Source organism: Neopsephotus bourkii, unplaced genomic scaffold (assembly GCF_033783945.1).
Source record: "Neopsephotus bourkii isolate Nb327-2 ecotype Australia unplaced genomic scaffold, CSIRO-AGI_Nbou_v1 NB_1052, whole genome shotgun sequence".
Classification (NCBI taxonomy): Eukaryota; Metazoa; Chordata; class Aves; order Psittaciformes; family Psittacidae; genus Neopsephotus; species Neopsephotus bourkii.
The window spans coordinates 1,986,200-2,007,300 of NW_026901541.1; the positions used below are offsets into that span (position 1 = coordinate 1,986,200).

At 39.8% G+C, this 21,101-nt stretch overlaps 1 protein-coding gene and 1 non-coding gene across 5 annotated transcripts; both read left to right on the forward strand.

Annotated features, from left to right (window-relative positions):
* Positions 1-150: 150 nt before the first annotated feature.
* TGDS (TDP-glucose 4,6-dehydratase) lies at positions 151-15,293 on the forward strand. 4 transcript variants are annotated; one of them, XM_061361113.1, is made up of 12 exons: positions 378-563; positions 1,349-1,415; positions 1,813-1,881; positions 5,933-6,023; positions 7,019-7,161; positions 8,815-8,913; positions 9,672-9,731; positions 11,350-11,393; positions 11,647-11,812; positions 12,367-12,425; positions 14,206-14,303; positions 14,702-15,293. In XM_061361113.1, exons 1-12 carry the CDS (start codon positions 544-546, stop codon positions 14,800-14,802), a joined length of 1,017 nt encoding a protein of 338 aa, XP_061217097.1. In that variant the 5' UTR covers positions 378-543; the 3' UTR covers positions 14,803-15,293. The 4 variants fall into 4 exon arrangements, with proteins under 4 accessions (XP_061217101.1, XP_061217099.1, XP_061217098.1 ...); XM_061361115.1 differs by lacking the exons at positions 378-563; positions 14,206-14,303 and adding an exon at positions 152-297 and having other exon boundaries at positions 14,702-14,805; XM_061361114.1 differs by lacking the exon at positions 378-563 and adding an exon at positions 152-297 and having other exon boundaries at positions 14,206-14,799.
* A 5,201-nt stretch (positions 15,294-20,494) lies between these two features.
* On the forward strand, positions 20,495-20,567 carry TRNAF-GAA (transfer RNA phenylalanine (anticodon GAA)). The gene has a single exon. It is a non-coding gene; the product is annotated as a tRNA-Phe (tRNA).
* The last annotated feature ends 534 nt before the right edge of the window (positions 20,568-21,101 follow it).

Consider the following 21,101-nt stretch of genomic DNA (forward strand, 5'->3'; position numbering starts at 1 on the left):
AGCTTTGGTCTTTTCGTGCCGCTGCCGCTCGGTTCAGAGCTACAAGTTCTGCTGTTCGGAGTCACGGGGAGAGAGGAAGGCGTTTTTAAATGAAGGCTCTTGCTGCAGCTGCGGCTCTGCCTGTGAAACCTGCGGGGGAGTGGCGGCTTCGGACCTCTTGGCTCATGCGCAGTCGAGAGACCGTGACGCAAGGCAGTGTGGGGGGGGGAATGAAGACTGTTGCCGTAAAGGGCGGACGATGTCGGAGCCGTCCGCCTTCGAGAAGCGGTTGCTGGTGACGGGTGGCGCGGGGTTCATGTGAGTGGCAGCCGTGGTGTCCTGAGTTCCGCCTCGGGTGGGGATTGCTTGCTCTCTTTCTCGTGGTTTGGATGGGAGGGGTTCCGCTGTGCTGCCTCCTTTGGGCCTGTCCCGGGCCGGTTCCGCGGCGTCGCTGCCTCGGGCCGCGTTCGCTCAGGCTCGGGCTGGGGGGAACGCATCGGTTTCTGCGCTTCCGGATTTGCCTTAGAGGCTCTCTCTCCGGTGCCGTGCATCAGTTGTCTGGGGATGTCCTGCGCCCGCTGGCGGTGGGAGTCGGTGCTCGGCCTCAGCCGTGGTGGGGTAGCGGGTGGCAGGACTTTCAGTGAGCTCCTGTGTTTAACCTTCACTCGCTAGTGCTGCGGGTCCTGATGGAGGAAGAGAAAATTCGAATCCATGTTAAGCTTGAGCCCGTCAGCGTGCTCAGAGCCTGAAACTGTGAGAGGACTAGATCTCTATGTACCACCCCCAGCTTGGGAGGCGAGATGATGTGAATAAGCCCTGCTAAACCTGAACTAGCAGGGTGGGCTTCTTATATCCACGACTGTACCAAAGAAAAATGCCGCCTGGCAGACAGGAAGTCGTTGCTTTTTGCACCTGGCAGTTGTGACAGAGGGTTGAGTGTTGAGAGTCAATATTGTGGGTTAGGAGATTTGACTGTTCTTCCTGATTTATAAAATTAATGCTGTAAAGTTATTTTAGCCTCACAGTTGAATGTAGCATGGAAGTGCCTGGTTGGAATTAGTTTTGGTAGGATTTTTTTTGTGGGGGTGGGGGACTGGGTGCTGTGAGCATTGTTGCTTTCTTTTGTTATAGCATGGACTTTTATGCTCTTTTTTTAGTTCACAGTATGCAGTTGTGGGCATTCTCAATAGAATAATGTTGACATATCTTGAAATATATTTGTGAATTTCTGTTGCTTGTCTTGAGTACAGTCCCCTCTAAACCCAAATCTCTTATAATAATAATAAGCTCTTAAACTTGTAATTTATCATGTGTCTGTTACCTTAATGCTATCTATGTAACTGTAAAATGTTTTTCTTCTATTCCACAGTGCTTCGCATGTAGTCGTCTCTCTTGTGAAAAACTATCCAAATTATCTGATTATAAATCTAGATAAGGTAATATCTTGTTTTCTTTCTTGGTATGGAAAACTGTTTTAAATTACTCTTAATGCAATCTATAGCATGTTGAAATTTATGTGAGGTATAATCTTCATTATTTTTGTTTGACTATCTATTTGCTCTTATTAAAAAAATCAGCTACTGTTCATGTGCCCATCACAAAGAATTAATTAAAAAATCAAGGCTTTTTTCGAGTTCTAGACATCAGTTTAATTTTTTTTTTCAGTTAAGATATATTTCAGAGTTTTGTGTTTTTAAAACATCATGTCTACTTGCGAAATAGCCTTTTCTGTTGTAAATTTTGTTCTCAAGCTTACTAGTGGTTAGGTGGGATTTGTGTTAGCTTATTTTCATGAAACTCACTTAGTGAGATTGTGTGTGTATTTCTCTTTAGCTCAACTACTGTGCAAGCTTGAAGAACCTTGAAACTGTCTCTGAGAAGGAAAACTACAAGTTTATCCAGGTAATAAAGGCTTCTTTTCCAGGGAATTTAACTTTATACTTATTTTTATGCCTTTGTATCAAGATAATGTCTCCAGGTCTCCCCAGCCACTGTTTCTATGTATGGTCAAGTTGAAATTACTTCTGCTAATTCTGTCTCTTACATGAAGTAGTCTTTTGGAAATGGTCTTTTGGACAAGATGGACTTGTATTAATCTCCTCCATGCCCCTCTGATGCTCTCTTAGATTTTGCACCTTCAAACGCTGCCACTTGTCATATTCCATCATGTGCAATGTACTCTTTCTTGTTCCGCTAGTATTAGACATCAGGCTAATTACTTTTGCTGCTGTAGATGCTGTGTAGTTCATAGTTGTCTTGGAACAGGACATTCAAGGTATGCTTTCTCCTTTAAAAATTTTGTCAATTAAATTAGTTTACTGTTTATACAGTTTTATCTTCAGACATGGGATAGATTTTTATTTATTGTTCAGACAAGTGTTCTGATGGGGGGGTTTGTATGTTGAAGTTCTTCTCCTCTATGAAAGTTGGTACTAATGCTGAGAAAGAGCTTTTTCAAATACATGGCAGATAAAACTAACACCAGAGGCAATGTAGGCCCGCTGATGAATGGGACGGGTGCCCTGGTGGCAGAAGGTACAGAGATGGCAGAGTTACTTAATGCCTTCTTTGTCTCTGTCTACCCTGCTGGAGGCAGTCCTGAAGAGCCCTGTACCGCTGAGACCTCAGATGAAGTCAGGTCAACGGAGTGGTTTGCCTTAGTCGATGAGGAATGGGTTAGAGACCAGTTGAGCAGTCTGGACATCCATAAATCCAGATGGGATGCACCCGCGGGTGCTGAGGGAACTGGCAGAGGTCATTGCTAGCCCACTCTCCATCATCTTTACCAAGTCTTGGGAAACGGGAGAGGTGCCTGAGCACTGGAGGAAAGCAAATGTCACTCCAGTCTTCAGAAAGGGCAAGAAGGAGGACCCGGGTAACTATAGACCAGTCAGCCTCACCTCCATTCCTGGGAAAGTGATGAACACCTTATCCTTGGTGCCATCTTAAGGCATATCATGGATAAGAGGGTTATGAGGGGCAGTCAACATGGCTTCACCAAGGGGAAGTCATGCTTGACCAATTTCATAACCTTTTATGAGGAAATAACACGGTGGATGGATGATGGCAGAGCAGTGGATGTGGTCTACCTTGACTTCAGCAAAGCGTTTGACACAGTCTCCCACAGCATCCTCGCAGCTAAATTGAGGAAGTGTGGTCTGGATGATCGGGTAGTGAGGTGGACTGTGAACTGGCTGAAGGAGAGAAGCCAGAGAGTTGTAGTCTATGGGGCGGAGTCTAGTTGGAGGCCTGTATCTAGTGGGGTGCCTCAAGGGTCAGTACTGGGACCAGTATTATTTAATATATTCATCAGTGATTTAGATGAGGGAATTGAGTGTACTATCAGCAAGTTTGCTGATGACACTAAGCTGGGAGGGGTGGCTGACACGCCAGAAGGCTGTGCTGCCATCCAGAGGGACCTGGACAGGCTGGAGAGCTGGGCGGGGAATAACTTGATGAAATATAACAAGGGAAAGTGTAGAGTCCTGCATCTGGGCAGGAACAACCCCAGGTTCCAGTATAGATTGGGGAACGACCTGTTAGAGAGCAGTGTAGGGGAGAGGGACCTGGGGGTCCTAGTGGACGACAGGATGACCATGAGCTGACACTGTGCCCTTGTGGCCAAGAAGGCCAAAGGCATCCTGGGGTGTATTAGAAGGGGGGTGGTTAGTAGGTCGAGAGAGGTCCTCCTTCCCCTCTACTCAGCCCTGGTGAGACCTCATCTGGAATATTGTGTCCAGTTCTGGGCCCCTCAGTTTAAGAAGGACAGGGACCTGCTGGAGAGAGTCCAGTGCAGGGCAACTAAGATGATTAAGGGAGTGGAGCATCTCCCTTATGAGGAAAGACTGAGGGAGCTGGGTCTCTATAGTTTGGAGAAGAGGAGATTGAGGGGTGACCTTATTAGTGTATATAAATATATAAAGGGGGAGTGTCACGAGGATGGAGCCAGGCTCTTCTCAGTGGCAAACAATGATAGGACAAGGGGCAGTGGGTACAAACTGGAACACAAGAGGTTCCACTTAAACTTGAGAAGAAACTTCTTCTCAGTGAGGGTGACAGAACACTGGAACAGGCTGCCCAGGGAGGTTGTGGAGTCTCCTTCTCTGGAGACATTCAAAACCCGCCTGGACACGTTCCTGTGTAACCTTATCTAGGTGTTCCTGCTCCAGCAGGGGGATTGGACTAGATGATCTTCTGAGGTCCCTTCCAATCTCTAGCATACTGTGATACTGTGATCTCTCTATCTGTCTGGGCTGCCTGAGGTTGCAGGACACGGGAAAAATCTATATAATTTAATTTTCTGAAATAGGAACTTTGTGGCAACTTTGTTGGAGGTAGTAAATGTAAGTTAAATGTACCTCTTGGATCCAGGCAGGGTGGGGAATTGAATTTGTCCTCGCCTATCTGGTGACTCCCATGGCGGTTTCCATGTTTGTAAATCACCTATTTATTTATCTCTAAGCTGTTGAGATAAAAGTTTCATGAGAAGAAAGGGGATGTCTGCTAAGCAAATGTAGTTTCAGCATGCCGAAACTGGCCTTAGGGTTATTGTTTCCTAATGTTTTTGATGGTTTCCAGTATGTGATATCAAATGTATGAATGCTTTAGAAAGGCCCTGTTACCTGGTTATATATTAACATTTAATTGCTGGGGTTAGCATTAACTTCTAGAAGGCACCCTATAAATAGATTCCCGTGTGAAAAGGGGAGTAGCAACAAGGAATGGTGTAGCTATACTGCTTATGAACTTGGGTAGGAGTATATTCTCACAAAAACTATGTCAGTAGAATTATAATAGTATAAACTGTTTTTTTTTCTTTAACAAAGGCTGGTCAGAGCTTAATATGCAGCTGTGATGCAGCCATGCAGCCAAAGAGTTTACACTGATAGGAAAAAATGTTCTGGAAAAATAATCTCTGATGGGCAAACCCTACAGTTAGGACTGTAACACTATTGCTGGCTTTAGAAGAGAGCAGGAAGGATAAATGCTGTAGTGGTGCTATAGAAAAGAGGCCTGTTTTGGAAGATGGAGAAGTAAAAGCTTACAAAACTTGCTTAAGGGACTGTATGTAAGATTCAGTTTTAACAGTTTCTGTGGTTGCTCAGCACAGATGTATGCAGTTTGAATTTCATTTAAAAAAAGAAAGTCAGTGTGTGAGCCTGAAAATGTATTCACTGGAGTGTTTCAGATCTGTTCAGGGATGAGAAACAGGAAAATCAGTTCATCTTCCTCCCATGTCTGACGACATCTGAGGCTATTGTTCAGAATTGTTGCTTGAGAACTTCTTAAAACATATGTGCATTTGAACTGTTAATTGCCTTGTTATTGAAAACACAAGGCTTTGTCCCCAAAACATCTGTGCTCAGGTACTCTCTTGTTTAAACAAGTTGAGTCAACAGATAAATACAAAAAACTGTTTCCTAGTTTGTGTTTACCTTTAAAGGCTGCTGTTTTTTTCTGTGTCAAACTAAAGAATGGTTTGTGTGTTGATGCCTGACTCTTTTCTAATTATATCTGTTAAAAAAATAAATAATTACCAGAGCGCAAAACAAAATGCAAAATCCTTTCAAGACACCCAACCATGTATTTTGACTGAAGTGTAAATCCAGTTCACCTTTGATAATGCCACTAGATGTCACTCTCCGTTAGCCAGACTCCTACTTGGTGAGGGAACTTGCATTCTAATCTCAGCATTCAAACTGCACTATACTTACGTTGTGTATGTTTTGGAGGCAATGCTGTTTCTAATGTTCAATAGTAATAAAAGTCCTGAAATAAATTTGAGGCTGTTGCTTAAAATGTGACATTTATCCAAGACATGAGACAAATTGGCCAAAACTCAGTTGGTAGTAAGCTGTTTTTTCTTTGTAATCGTTTGTTATGTGGTGCTTGATACAAATGAGAGCTTACTATTTTCTATCAAAAGTAACTTGTTCTTTTTTTTCCTGTTTAGGGAGATATTTGTGAACCTGATTTTATAAAACAGCTCTTCAAAACTGAGAAAATAGATATAGTCCTTCATTTTGCAGCCCAAACACATGTAGGTGAGCATTGTTGCATGTTTTGGTATTATTTTGCATAAGTATGTTTGTTTGAAATGCAGACTGTTATCTTTTCCCTTACAGAAAACAAAGACTCACGTTGTAGAGACAGACTACATGATTCAGTGTCTGGTGGCCTTTTTAACTTCAAGGGATTTACAGACTTGATTTAAAAGTGCTTCATCTGACTGTTGTCTAATTTCATTGTGCATAAATTGTGGTACCCTTTTTTGCATTACATTTTTAAATTCCATCTAAACATACACATAACTGGCAGTGTAGCCATAAAGACAATGGGAAAAGAATTTGTATGCATTCTTGAGTTTTTACTTGATTGGCTCCAACCTTGCAGGAAAAACCACAGCAGAATATGAAGGATTAGGCATAGCTCCCTTCAGAGTCCTGCCTGGATTCTAAAAAGCAGAGCATGAATTACACTTAAAGTGCCTTTCATCACAAGAAGAAATACTTGAAAAATTCTCCAGGAAAATGTTTCTGAAAATTTTCAGATTGATATGCACAAAGTCATTAGGTCAGTGGGACAATTCTAAGAATTAAAACAGTTGTTAGTTAATTACTAGTAATAGGTGTATATATACACCTATTACTGGTGTGTGTGTATATATATATACACGCACACTGGTATATACACCTATTACTGCATCTTGCTGATGTCTTTGAATTTCTTCCTGAGCTTGGCCCTTTCTAGTGCCAAGGGGAAGTAGTTATGTTGCCACTAAAAGTTAGATAATGCTATTTCAAATGGAACTGTCCACAGTCAACAAGCTTTTGCTCTCCCAGTTCCAGCCTCTTGTTGAGAGTAAGGATTTTGTCCTTAAGTGTAGAGAGTATCTTTAATAATGACCTTGCTATCTGACAGTCAAAGAAAGCACTAGTGGTAAAATCCCAGTCTACATTGCAACCTCTAATATTATGGTTCAGTAGGAAGCCATGTCTTGCCTAAATTTAATCAGAATTGTCTGGTATTTTTGACGTAGATCTTTCATTTTGGCATGCCCTGGAATTCGCTTATGTGAATGTTTATGGCACTAACGTGCTGGTTGCTGCTGCACATGAAGCCAATGTGGAGAAGTTTGTCTATGTTAGTACAGATGAAGTATATGGAGGTAGCACTGATGAGGTGAGTTTTGAAGCGTGTGAGGGTTTTTCTAGCTTTACTTGCTTTCAATAGTGAAAACAAAGTTGTCTTAACTTTCTTTGGTCTTTGTCAATGTATGACTTCTGAGCTATTCCTGGTAACACTGGAACTTGTAAACAAGCATTGGTTGTTTCTAGAAAGCCAAGTATCAAAACTGTCCTGAATTCTTTTGTAGCATGTTCTGTATTAAATGTGTATTACCTAAAGCAGTGAGTTCGGGGTCATTAATGGCATGTGAATGCTCCTCAGAGATACTATCAAATGAATGTATTGCTCAAATTTTGCCTTGAAGTCATGAGACTTCAAGCAGCGTGCACAGTATATTTTGGTTTTGGTTTTTCTTTTAAATTGATTTTTTTCCTGCTCTGCTTTGACTGTGAACTGAACAGGCAGGGAACTGGTTTTGTTTGCTAGCCAAAATACAGACTGTAGGTGCTGACAGTTTGAAGAGGAAATGGTTCCGTATTACTAGAAGAGATATGCAGATATTTCTTGTCCATAGAGCAACATGTTTTTGGTATTTGGCAATTTATGCCTAATGTTAATTCAGGAAATACAATTTAGCTCAATAAAGACAGTTATGCATAGTTGTCTTTCTAAAGGCATAAGTAACAGCCAGGGAGTCTTGTGCCATAGTCTGTGAAAATATTAATGTATTTCAGAAAAGCTCTGTGCACTTCCTTACTGTTGAAACACCTTTATCAATTCCTGCAACACAACTTCAATCTATAGACACTTACAATACCCATGGCTTACAATACCTGCATGCAAACCAGTGGTTTGGCTGAGAACTTCAAGTGAATTTTTTCTGCCCCGGGGCCTTGAAAAGGATTCTTCCGTTTATTCTGGGTTTTGTTCTCTTTGTAAGTCGTCATAGAAGTTCTTGATTATTTTTTTTTTTTTTTAGGGGGGGTGGGAAGTCAAAAAATAAATTGAGGTCAATTCGCTGTTCTTGTCTGACCTTTGCCTCCGAAATGAGGCTTAATCACATGTTAAGGCAATTGTTATGACTTGAACTTTGGACAGTGTAGCATCCATCCTTCCTTTGGTTCATTATTGTATCTGGGTTTAGTTTGTTTCTTTGTCCCTCTCCCTCCTTTCACCCCCGACCTGAATGAGAAGTAGACAGAAGTGGCAGGATAGCTGTGAAGCTATCTGTTCTGGAATAGGTCAGAATTGTTAATGCCTTGCTTTGGAGGGCTTTGGGTTGCAATTCTAATTTTCTTATAAAGTTTATAGAAAAGGGAGAATGGACCTCTCTTATTTAGGACTGAAAGGTCAGTTAAGTAGTGCTAGTGCAACTGCACTCTGAAGCAATATGAGCCTGAAAAGGATTCAGCCTACCTGTGTCAACAGTGATTATTTTACAAGATAAAGATTGGAGGACCTGCTACTGTGAAGTACCCTGCTATAGGAACATTACTGCTACTAGGCTGGCTGCCTCCTCTATTTGATAAATAGACTATCTTTTGTTACTGGTCTGCTGCTGTAAGTGGAAGGGTGACTTTCTCAGACTGGTGTGCTTGGTTATTTAGGGATTTTTATTTCCATTCCAACTGCAGCTTTTGTAATGTTTTAAGATTTATCTGGATGAAATGAAGTAATGCATGAAATAATTTTCCTTTTTCATTTTAGGAATTTGATGAATCCTCACCAAAACGTCCAACAAATCCCTATGCCTCCTCCAAAGCAGCTGCAGAATGTTTTGTTCAGTCTTACTGGGAAAGGTACCAAGTAAGTTGATGTAACCTTCAAAAACTTTAAAACCTGTCCTTAACTGCCGTGTCTTTCCTGATTGTTATTCTTCTTGTTTGGATGTGTTTGGGGATGGCCACCACTTACTGCTGGAGATACATTGCAAGACAGTGGGGAGAGGTCAAATGTTTTTATATTTTTGCAAATCTGAGCTCTAATGTCTGAAAATGTTCCTGGATAAAATGATAAAGAGAACATTAGCAATTGAAGAAACAGTGTTAAGATTGAAGAAAAGTTTATAGGGAAGTGGAGTATGTAATATTCAAGTTGTTTTAAGACTGGTCTCATAGTGAAAGCAAGAAGAAAACGGGGGAAGAAGGGAACAAAAAACCCCCTATTATTCAGACTCATTTAAGCAAAAATATTTAACATTTTTAATACTTTAGTCTTCTGTTCTTGACATGTCCTTTTGCAAAGCTTTTTGACCTAGTTTACTTGAATAAGATGTTAGTGACTGAAACATTTTCTTGGAATGAGTAGTAGTAAGTCAGTCTCCAGTGGACTATGTATAGCTGTAGCAGGACTGAGACTGCAAATATTTGTCACCTGTGATGCTTCTAACCAACTGAGAAGGCTGGAGGCCCTTGCCTATTTGGTGGATAGCTTAATTCATTAAGGTTAGTAAGGCCTTGCAGAGGCACTGTGTATGTGTCAGTTTACTGATCAGCAAGAAGCCCACAGATTTTTACTGGTTTATGTTTTCTTATGTAATTGTATGCATGTTTCATGCTCTTAAGTTCCCAGTTGTTATCACACGGAGCAGTAATGTCTATGGACCGCATCAGTATCCAGAAAAAGTAAGTTACATCTATGCTTTTCTCTGAGCTTCAGTATACTGTAATTCAGGATTACAGTGTTGCTACTTTTTTCTTATGAGAATGGATTGATTTTTGAAAAAAGCATTGTCTTGCAAATATATATGTCTACACTTAGCTGTGATTATGTATTTTGGTCTCACACTGATGTGTCTTAACTATCAACATAATGAATACACGTTGCTTTGCTTATCAGTAAAGCATCAGAGATTCTAGTTACTGACATGAGTTTTACTACAATATTTTGTAACTTTGTTATTTTTCAAAGGATATTTAACTGCCCTATGTCTGTCATGGTTCCCCTACAAATTACAATTAACTCACATGTTGTGCTGTAACAAAGAATGTTTAACTGAGGTAAGAGCTTCAAAATAAATTGAAAGCAGTATGCCTGACGTAGTGATGTTCCAGCCTGTACAGAAAATTGGTAAGATGAAGCTGTGGCAATCAGCTGTGAGGCAAGCAGCTTTGCAAAGTGACTTGTTCTTTGCGTGTACCTTGCAGTGTAACTATTTAAAATGGTTACTGGTGAGAGGGAGTTGCCTTTATATGCAATACTGTTATGCTAGTGAATGGAAATATACTGACAAAAATGATAATCCTGTGTACTCTTTGGAGTTCAGAGCTTGTGTGAAATGCAGCTGTATTTTGAGTTCTAGTGAGGTATTTCTTAAAATTTGAAATCCTTTTTGTGTGTTGGGTTGGGTGTTCGCTTTTTTTTGTTTTGTGTATTTGCATATTTATTTTTCCCTCTGTTATTGCAGGAGGGTAAGCAATGGTTTTAAGAATGTTTTTCACTGATGTGTGGCTTGGGCAATGTCTGTTTACAGGTTGCATGATGTTGGAAGTGTATTCAGGGGATGCATCATTGCTTTTGGCCTATATAATTTCTTCCTCAAATATCCACTTCTGGTTACTGCTGTGCAGTTACTAGGCTGGATGGATCTTTAGTTTTACTGAGTATGTCAGCTCCTGCTCCTGTGTTTAGGGTAGTAAGTTAACAAAAGTAAAATAATTGGAATAGCTTTCTAATGGCTTCAGTTTAATAACTTTAATAGCAGGACTACTGTTGTGAATGGATCTAAACTTCTAGCTGAGCATAATACTGTAAATCTTTATGCTTACCTAGTGGCTATTGCTTGATCTGTGTTTACTTATCTTGAAATTCTCTTCCAAATTTAACTATTTGAGTGACTAACTTTTTGGCTATAGACTTAATGCAATTTGCTGGATGTTTAAATTGTGTTCTAAACAGTTTCCAATAGTTACCACTAATGAGACTCTAGTGCAGTTGTGTGTGTGAAAAGTAATTCATAAAAATGTTAAGTTTGTAACAAGTGATCTGTAATGGTTGACCAGAAAGATAAAGTTTACAACAGGCACATACTGTTAACCCGCCCACCCCCCTGGAAAATTGTTACAGTTCCTAAGCTTGATGCACTTTTTGATTAGACTTAAGAAAACTTAAAAGTATTTAAAGGGTCTTGTTAAGATACTTCATGATACTTACTTGTGAAGCACAATGTTCTTTGTAGAGTAACAGTTTCTAAAATAGTGATTTATTTATTTTCCTCCTATCTTCTCCTGTTCAATTCCTTAGGTCATTCCAAAGTTTATATCTTTGTTGCAGCAGAACAGAAAATGGTATGTAATTTACTTTTTTGTTTGTGACATTTGTCCTTACAAACTATACCACATACTTATATTTCACAACTAAGTTATGAATTGCTTATTTTGATAATATCATTTCCTTAAACTAAAGGATTGCTTGCATGTCAGTTACTTAAGATACCTTCAGGTAACAGCTAAGGGCAAAACTGCTCAAAATACACACTAATTAATTGAATAATTCTGTTTAAGGATTAACAAAATTTTTTTGTCTCTTCTTGGTTTTAAGCTGTATCCATGGTTCTGGACTTCAAAGAAGGAATTTCCTTTATGCAGCTGATGTGGTAGAAGCATTCCTCACTGTCTTGAAGGAAGGGAAGCCAGGTGAAATTTATAACATTGGAACAAACTTTGAGATGTCCATTTCCCAGCTTGCTAAGGAGTTAATCCATTTAGTGAGTAAACAGTTATGGTGCTTTCCTTTAGTTACTAGTCATTGCACATATAAACAATTATGGTGCTTTCCTTTAGTTTCCTACCAGTCACTGCACATATAAACAATTCTACTATGAACCATTTGTAGCTGTAAGAGAAATTAGGCTTGTGGTGGGTCTTAGAAGGTAATTGTAACAGAACAATGTGCTGCCCTTTCTGTGGCAGCTGTACTATGTAAGTTTTCAGTACAAGCTATCATGTGTTGCACTGCTGCATCAGTTATCTCATCTGGGACATTAATGGTTAAATACCAATTGTTAGGGTTTTTTCACGCTAGCTGCTTCAGTTCTGATTTGAGAATGGCGTTCAGATGAAGAAGCAGCACTGAAATTGTTCTGGATGATTTTAATAATTTCAGTCGTTTAATAACTCTGTTTAGAAAAAGACCATTTCCATTTTGTATGTGTGCATTCTTTTTAAACAGACTTAAATCTTGCTAAAAAAATCTATTTTAAAATTTATGTTAAGATAGTGCAGAATGTATGGGGGTGACTTTTTTTTCTCTTCTTGACAGATAAAGAAGACCAGTTCAGAATCTGAAATGGAGCACTGGATGGATTATGTCAAAGACAGGTAAGGAAATCGTGAAGGACATGCAGAATAACTCTATCCTGAGGAATTCTGGGACTATTGCCAAATAGTTATTTTGTGGAGTGAGAGCAGTTTAGAAGAAGTATAGAAAAACTATATAGTATAGAAAAACAATATTTCCATTTATTATTTAGATCTTTAGGTCAGAGTAGATAACTGGAGACATACATAGGAGAGCGTGTATTGCTAATCTGTCTGTCTTAACTTCACTCGGACTTCTCAGTACTGAAGTGTGCTTCGGGAAAAGGGCTGGTTTTACACAGTAGCTAAATACTTTATTAAGAGTAGTTTAGATAATTTATTCAGTACTTTCTCTTCAACATCACTTGAGTGATGTGAATTCCATCATCTCTCATGTAGCATTAGTATTTTGAGAATAAGGTAATTAGTTCAGACTTAAATGTGCTTTATAGATAAGACCCGCTCTCCACAGGCAGAAATACGCACCTGTGGAGTGTAGTAAGTTTTAGATTCCCAGCTGCCAAACTTAGGGTGGTGGCAGAATTTGATAACTTTTATAAATATGCTCTGTGTTTTTGTCATTAATTTCAGGCCTTGGTTTGGCTCTGTTCTTTTATCTCCTTTTTTTTTTTCTGCAACAATGAGTCTGCTTACTTTAGACATTGCACTCTCACTAGTGATTAGAAACGACTTAACTGCTGATAGCAGTTTAAGTATTACATCCTTTAGAATTCTCACTTCCTGTTTGCATTTGGATTGTTACCCAAATGTGTGTCAGTTGTTATCAAACTGAAGTGTCTTCAAATGTACTAATTTTTGTTTTTAAAAGGAAGCGTTTTTCAGAAATCTGGGTGTATTGCAGCACTTTGAACAAATTGTCTTTGGCTCACGTGATTTGGGTGTTCAGTAGGTCTCCGCATAATTCAGATTGAGATGTTTCTTCATGTGTACTAGGTCCTGTCTGCTGATGCTTAAACATTAATGAGATTGAGAAAACTAACCCCACAGGTATACATCTTTCAAAGAATGTTGAAGACTTACAGAAGATTCTTAAGATACCTAAGTAACAGTTATTTAATTCTAGAATGAGCAACTTAAGGGTCATGGGGGTTATTTGCCATGGAAAATTTATTTCTGCTTCTGCTTGAGATCAGCATGTTTTAATAAGTAGTTGGTTTCTCTCTGCACATGAAGATTCAGTATGCTAGTGCAGGAGTGCTAGATCAGATTGCCTAACTGCCAGACTGTGAAAGGGAAAATTTGTGTCATGATTAAATGTAGGAAATCTCTTTCTGTGTTGAATCTTGCAGCCTGGGATTCTACATATTGAGTATTATTAAGTTTGCGTAGCTACTGAAGGACTGTAATGACAGTGCTTTGGAAGTCTATGTATTTCAAATGTGAAGTAGGTGAAAATTTTGGGCTTTCAGGATGAAAAATGTGAATGCAGATACTAGAAAACACTGGTTTGGATAGTGACTGTCTAAAGCATTGCAAAGGCACTGGTTTTCACAATTGCATCGGTAGTAATTTAAGTTTTGCATTCACTTCTGTACCAATATGATAATAATTCGTATTTATACTACTCAGTTCCAAGGAGTTAACTGTACAAACTGAATTGTGGGGTAGAAGCTGTACTCAGTACCACATAGTTTTTGAAGGCAATATAATTCGTTCATGTTGATGGGAGCTTTCAGAATTAAAGCATATGTAATGTTGAAGACAGTGTGAGGTACTGCATCTCCAATTAATGAAGTAATCTAATCAAATTGTTTTCCATCTGCATTTTATACTGCATCAGACCTACCAATGACCTGAGATACCCCATGAATTCAGAAAAAATGCACAGCTTAGGATGGAGACCTAAAGTGCCTTGGAAAGAAGGAATAAAGAAAACAAGTAGGACTGATGGCTTTTACACTAATTGATTTAGAAGTGATGGGAGGAGGGAATGGGTGGAAAACAGGCATATGGGTTTGTTAATGAGAAGCTAAAGAGAATGAATTTAGCATTTAATTTTCCAGAAATGGGCTGTTCTTTAAGTAGGGAATTTACCTGATTAAAAATAAAAAAAGGTTATTCACAGTAAAGCATGAGCTACTAGAATTACTTTTTAGTGCTAGATTAAGTCTTGCATGAAGACTTTACAAAACCTATGATAGATTTCTTTAAATACTGTAGGTTAAATGTTTGCATAATGACGTGTTAACATGTTGGTAGTCCTATGATATGTGTAGTATTTTAATTTACCTGTTATCGCTGGTCAACCTGACTCATTAGCATTTTCTTCATACTAGTTGAATGGTACAAAGAAAACTTTCACAACTGGAAGAACTCGGAGAAAGCTTTGGAGCCCTTTCCTGTGGCAGAGCCATTTGCACAGCTCAGTGGTCTCTAGGGTAGCAGAGAAGCTGAAGGAGTTTATTCTACCTCGTACAGCCTTTCCTTCAAAGCCTGCAATCAAGTGGTCTCACTGAACTCTTAATGTATTCAAGATACAGGAACCAAGATGAATAGAGAACTACAGTATGGCACAAATTTGGAAGGGTTGCAGCACTTTATAAATTGAATCTGTTAATTTCGGCTTATGGTGCAATAGGTCTTGATTGTTTAAAATTACTAGGTATTGATTTTAAAGACATTTGCAGGGTGAAGAATATTTATAATGCTATAAATTAGTGTAACTGAAGTCGAGTCTGCCTTAATAAGAATAATTTGTGGTTACAGCTTTTGGAACATTCAGTAAAAATTCTTTTAGTTCTGGAATCATTGATCTGTATTAATTTGTATTTACACTGTAATATATTATTTTTGTCACTTTAAAGAGTTGCATTTTGGTTTTAATCAGGGGGAAGAATGCTATATTTTCCTGGAGAGTATAAATCAGTCCACAAAAGCTAGATATAGCACCTGTATGGTTCAGTCCTTTTCTCTGTTGTTGTGGTACTCCCTTCTGACTGATTAAACTGTTACCTACTCTAAAACTTTAAATGTCCTTTTTTGAGAGAGGCAGGGAAAAAACAGTATCAGGACGTAGCAGGTGTTCTCACTGAGATTTCCAGAAGCATTTTCTTAAACTGCTCCATTTCAGATGTTGGTTTTGTTTATTTGTTTGTTTTTTACCTCTATTACTGTCTTTTACATGTTAATTTCCCTTTCATAACTAATTGTAACCAACTTGAAATATTGTAACATGGTTAACATTCCAGTGATGTGTTATTTCCTGTGATATGAAGGATATTTATGGAGAAAAATTTTCAACACTTCCTTGTGGGTTGGAGGACCTTAAATGTCATGTTTCAGATTTTTTATTTTTTTTTCTGGTGACAAACATTTTAAATATCTGAGTTTTAATGTCAAGTTTGGGAGGAAAATTCAATTCTAGGAATATGTTGATGAATATTTTTCAAAGTTGATTTGAGTAATAAAAGTTACAGTGCAACTGTTTTCTCATAAGTAAAAGTTGAAAAAGCAAATAGTGGGTTTTGTGGTGTTTTGTGTTTTTTTTAGTATTTCTTACTTTTTTTCAGCATACAGGAAGAACTAGCTTCACTTTTTTGGCTTTTATGTGGAAGGTACAGAAGGGATATCTCTTCCTGCTCTTAACCACTTCAGCTTCTGTATGTGGCACAGTCACAGACTTTTTGCTCCTGCGTAGAGCTGCAGGAGCATAGGACTAAGATACTATGGTGTACTTGGAAATTGCTGAAACTTTTGAAGACTCTCAGAAATTGGGAGTTAACTCTCAAAACAGGAGTATGTGCAGTTCTTCTCTCATCACCCAAAGTGCAGGAAGGACAGTACTTGGGGCATTTGCCTTAGCAAATACCTGCTAGAGTTTCAGTAGTAACTGAACATAGAACTTAATAGTACTGATCCAGGTACTCTACAAATAGTGCTGCCTCTGGGCCCATGCTGCTCCCAGCTTTGTAACACCTCTTATGTGTTGGGGATTGGAACTAGGTGATCTTCAGGTCCTTTCCAACCTTAAGTGTTCTATGATTCTCTGCATTGTATGGTGCTGTTGATAAAATGCCACTTGCTTTTCAAGAGTTATCTTAAGGCTGAACAGTAAAGCTTGCAGGCTCTAAAGTCCAGGAATGTGTTACTGAAGTGAGTTTTCTAGGACAAAGTAGGATAATACTACTATACTAGAATTACATTGCACTTGTATTTTTGGGGGGTTTCTGATACTTATTTTGGTAGCTGAAACCTCCATTTGGGAAGGATGAAAATTACAGGACTTGATATGTCTGAGATTATTTGAATACTTGGCTTACCAGATCGTTAAGTTTAAGCTGAATCACTTAAATATCATTGTCAAACATGCACTGCTGGTAGCATTCAAATATTTTCTTAATTTTCATATTCTCTTGAGCTCACAGAATGATAGGGTTGGAAAGGACCTTAAGATCATCAAGTACCAGCCCCCTTGCTGATGGGCAGGGGCACCTCACCCTGGACTGTGTCACCCAAGGCTTTGTCCAACCTGGCCATGAACACCACCAGGGGCGGGGCATTTACCACTTCTTTGGGCAGCCTGTTGCAGTGCCTCGCCACCCTCACAGTAAAGACCTTCCTTATATCCAATCTAAACTTCCCCTGTTTAATTTTTACCCTGTTACCCCTTGTCCTTTCACTACAGTCCTTAATGAAGAGTCCCTCCCCAGCATCCTTATAGGCCCCCTTCAGATACTGGAAGGCTGCTATGAGATCTTGCAGCCTTCTCTTCAGGCTGAACAGCCCCAGCTTTCTCAGCCTATCTTCATACACGCTTTCCTTGCAAAATGCAGAAAGTTACTTATCCATCTTACTGTTTTGTATTTTACAAAAATCAATACCAGAAATAGCTGGAGTATTGCGAAGATCTGCTTTAGCTGTAGCAGCTGATTTGGGTGGACTGCATGAAAGTTATTTCACATCAGCTTATGATGGAATACTGGTTGTGTGATTTGCCTTTAATTTTAAAGTATAGATTATTAAATTAAGCCTTGCAAGTAGGTACAGTGTCTTTGGAACATTAAAAATCAACTTGTGATAGTGTTATCAGAACTACATAGAAGAAAGCAATAGTGTGTGTTTGGTTTATTAAATAGGTCTTTCGAAAGTTTTGAATGTTCAGATGCTGAAGATGCAAGCCTTGACATTCGTGGGGCTATCCCAACAATATTACTAGGAGCAGTAAAAGGATCAAAAGGATTCAAAAAGGATCATTTAATTTTTAGCAGAGGGTGTTCTAGCGTATTTAAATGTTTTTGGAGATTTAATCCTTCAAAGTTTTTGAGATATTTTGCTTGGTGTTCAAACTTAAATTTATATGAATATATACAGGTACATTAAAAAAATATAAAAAAATAAGGAGGCTTTTGCTTTGAGCTACTGTGCTCGGTAGTGTACTGTCAATCAGATTGCATTAGCAGGTGAGTGCTCTAGTAGGAGTGTTCCTTTCATAGGGAAAAGTCTTTTTACTGTTAAAGAAAATAGGTTTTTTTTTTTGCCATTAAAGTTCTGGCTTTTATAGGAAGAAAAGGACAGAGGATCAGCTAGTGAACTGTTCATGTGGAGGAGTTTCATGCTCTTAGTTTTTATTTCTCACTGTTTTCACTTGGAAGGTAGGAAGAAGCAGTTCTGCAGAAAGTGAAGGTAGTGATTACAACAACATTGTGAATACAGGAATCTTTCAGTCCACTTTTCTCAAGGTTTGTCTTGCAGAACAATGTGAGGCTACACCAGTAAGAAAAATAAATGGAGTAAACATGTATGTCAATTAACTTGCTAAAAGTTTATAATGGAGGAGGCTGGTCTTTGCTGGAGGGTTTCTGTCCAGGTTCTGTCATGCACAAGTGGCTCACATATGGGAAATTACTTGGGGATAGCTGTCAGGTCTGCACCCCTTTTTGGAGTTACTGTTGTTTGGATCAGAGCTTCAGAAAGCAACTCCTGAAATCCCTTCTGCACTGGGGAAAGCCAGCATTGCTACCCCGTTATGTTGGCTTACTACTCTTGCTGAAGCAGCAAGTGAAGGGTTTGGGAAGATGTGAAGCCTATAGCTGATGCAGGGCTGCCTCAAGCCCACCTGTCCTGCAATTCATGGCCTGTATGTCTGTATCTGTTCCTGTTTTCGCGATGGGCATAACCCTTGCTGTCCCTGAGGCTTTCTCTGGTCTGACCTTGCCAGTTCGTTGCTTATATTCGTATGCTGCTTGGCATGAAGGGGTGCCAGCTGTGGTTGAGGCTGCTCTATGTTGTCGTAAGGAGATGGACTAGAAAACAGGGTTGTTTTTTTTTCTAGCCTGCCCTTTACCAGATACAGGAGAGAGGTTGTGGGTGAAAAAGGTGGTGGTGTTGGTGGTTTTTTGGTTTTCATTTTGTTCCCTACTCCAGTGCCTATTCTGGAAGGGTACAAAATAGTACAAATCTGTTTTCCCATCAGGAGAAAGTTCTGAATAGCTTCATCTGAACTTGGGATGCTCCATTCTGCTAAAACTCTGTTCTTGTGCTCTTCAAATGGCCCTGAAAATGCTGCTATGTTGCTACTTTTCAGTAAGAGGAACTTTCATGCAAACCCCCAACTTTTGTTTGGGAAAGTGTTTCATTAAATATGTAATATCTGAGGCTAAATTCCTTTTTTTTTTTTTTTTTTTGTTTTGCATTATCTTCAGTTTTTAGCTCAAATTTTTGTGGTAATGTATGAAAGTGCTAAAGTGAATAGTGTTTTTTTGACTTAAATGCCTGTCATCACACATCTGGAGTTTATCTGCACCAGAGATCACAAGATTATGTTAACTGCATCAGTAGGAGACACGCTCATTAAGTGATTACATTCATCGTTTATGAGTGAAACAATCACTGCCAGTGGCAATGGAAAATCATGAGAATATGAGATTTTGTATCTGTATGTTGTTAGCACATCTCTTTAGTACAATGGTGTGGGGTTTGGGCTTGTTTTTTTAACCTCTTCCTAACTGCATTTGTTTTGTTATAGAGGTTTTGGTCCCAGACACTGAACTGCTGGCCTAGGCCTCAGCATTTTGACTTCTGAAAAAGTCAGCTCATGAAGAACAGTGGCTGTTCACAAAAGACTTTCAAAAAATGGGGTAACTTGAGGAAAAACACACTCTGAAAGTGGAAGGAAATTGCGTGTGTATGTCTTCAGATAGTCATGGGGTAGGTTGGGAGAAGGCTGTTTCCACACTCGAAAAGGAGGGATTTGTTAAACTCCTCTATTGCTGTGGAAGAGGCAGAGGTTTGTTTGGCTTTTTTTTTGACTGACACGAGGGAGCAGCAGTGGACAAGCTTGCAAAGCAGCATTTCTCCACAGACAGCATGCAGGGAGCATGGATAGAGAATGTTCTCATAGGGAGCTTCGTCTAGACCCATGGGATGTGTAAATATGCACAAACTTGAGATGTGAGTGTCCAGCACCAGCACCACATGTGTCAGTGTGCACACTTGGGTGCATCCTTTGCGTTTGACCTGTAGCCACACATATTACACCGTAGGAATGTGGTAACAGTTGCCTGTTGCAACACATGCCTATCTGGCAGTGTGAGGATGAACTGTTTTTCCTTGTAGCTATGCTTAGTCAGGATGTCTGTACAGTCTCCTGTACATCTCTGAGCAAGACCATGGAAAAATGAGGCTAGAGATGCCCTTGCTGTTTGTGTCTGTTTGTGGTACATCATCTCTCTGCAGCTTGTCAGACTTCAAAATAAAGTCCCTGAAAACCGAAGCAAAACCACTGCCGATTTAACACTCCTGAATACCACAGAATATTCTAGTTACTGTTGCTCCCCAAACAATCCAGGGAGCCACAGCTGAAAAACCTTTATAAGCCTGATACCAAATGCATGTAGGTTTTGTATTGTGCATGGATGTATTGATGTAGTTTAGTGCTATTGTTACGTTTGTCTTTGCCTTAAGACGTTTTATTTACAAAGACTCGTCATCAATTAGTTCGCAGTACTCATGGATCGGCAATGTGGGACGAGTGGCGGCTGTCTCGTTTAACCCGTCATACGCAGAAACGTGCCAGAAGTGGGTGGAGAAAAAGGGGTTAGTGATATCGCTTCGGCCCACCTTTTATAGGAGCCGAAATAGCTCAGTTGGGAGAGCGTTAGACTGAAGATCTAAAGGTCCCTGGTTCGATCCCGGGTTTCGGCAGTAACGTTTTCTTCTTTTTCTTGCGGCTCAAGGAAGGCGGCTGGCGGCTGCCGCCCTCCCGCGGGCTCTGGCCGATCCCCACGGCCGGGCCAGTTCCTGCCCGGCACAGGCGCTGTCTTGGCGCCAGGCTCCGGGGCCGCTTGCTGTGGGTGTTAAGCGAGCGTGCCGCTTGTGAGCGTACCGCACCGTACGTGTTATTCCTGGCTAGTTCCCTGGAGGCGGTGGCAGCATTGGGCTCAATGTCCCCCACGGGGTGCTCCACCAGGGCCTGGCATTTCCTGTTGTCTTCCTCAGGTGGCTCATTTTAAATCAATGAAAAGCGGTGGAGGCATTCCCAGTGGTGAGACTGAGGGAAACGGTGCCTTTTTTGGAATGCTTTGAGTTCCTCATTTTAAAACACTTTCTCCTGCTTTCAGGTGAATTTTTGTAACCTTTGTAATATACTGACACCAGAGCAATAGACAGAAAATGGTCTTTCACTATTGGCATGACCACTGCAAAACACAGCAGTAAATCAGATCCTTACCCTTATTT

Coding starts and splice junctions, on each gene's coding strand:
- TGDS (XM_061361113.1), top strand. CDS start 544: ATGTCCTGCGCCCGCTGGCG. Junction 9,732..11,349: donor CGCATCAGTATCCAGAAAAA/GTAAGTTACATC, acceptor TCAATTCCTTAG/GTCATTCCAAAGTTTATATC. Junction 11,394..11,646: donor TTGCAGCAGAACAGAAAATG/GTATGTAATTTA, acceptor CTTGGTTTTAAG/CTGTATCCATGGTTCTGGAC.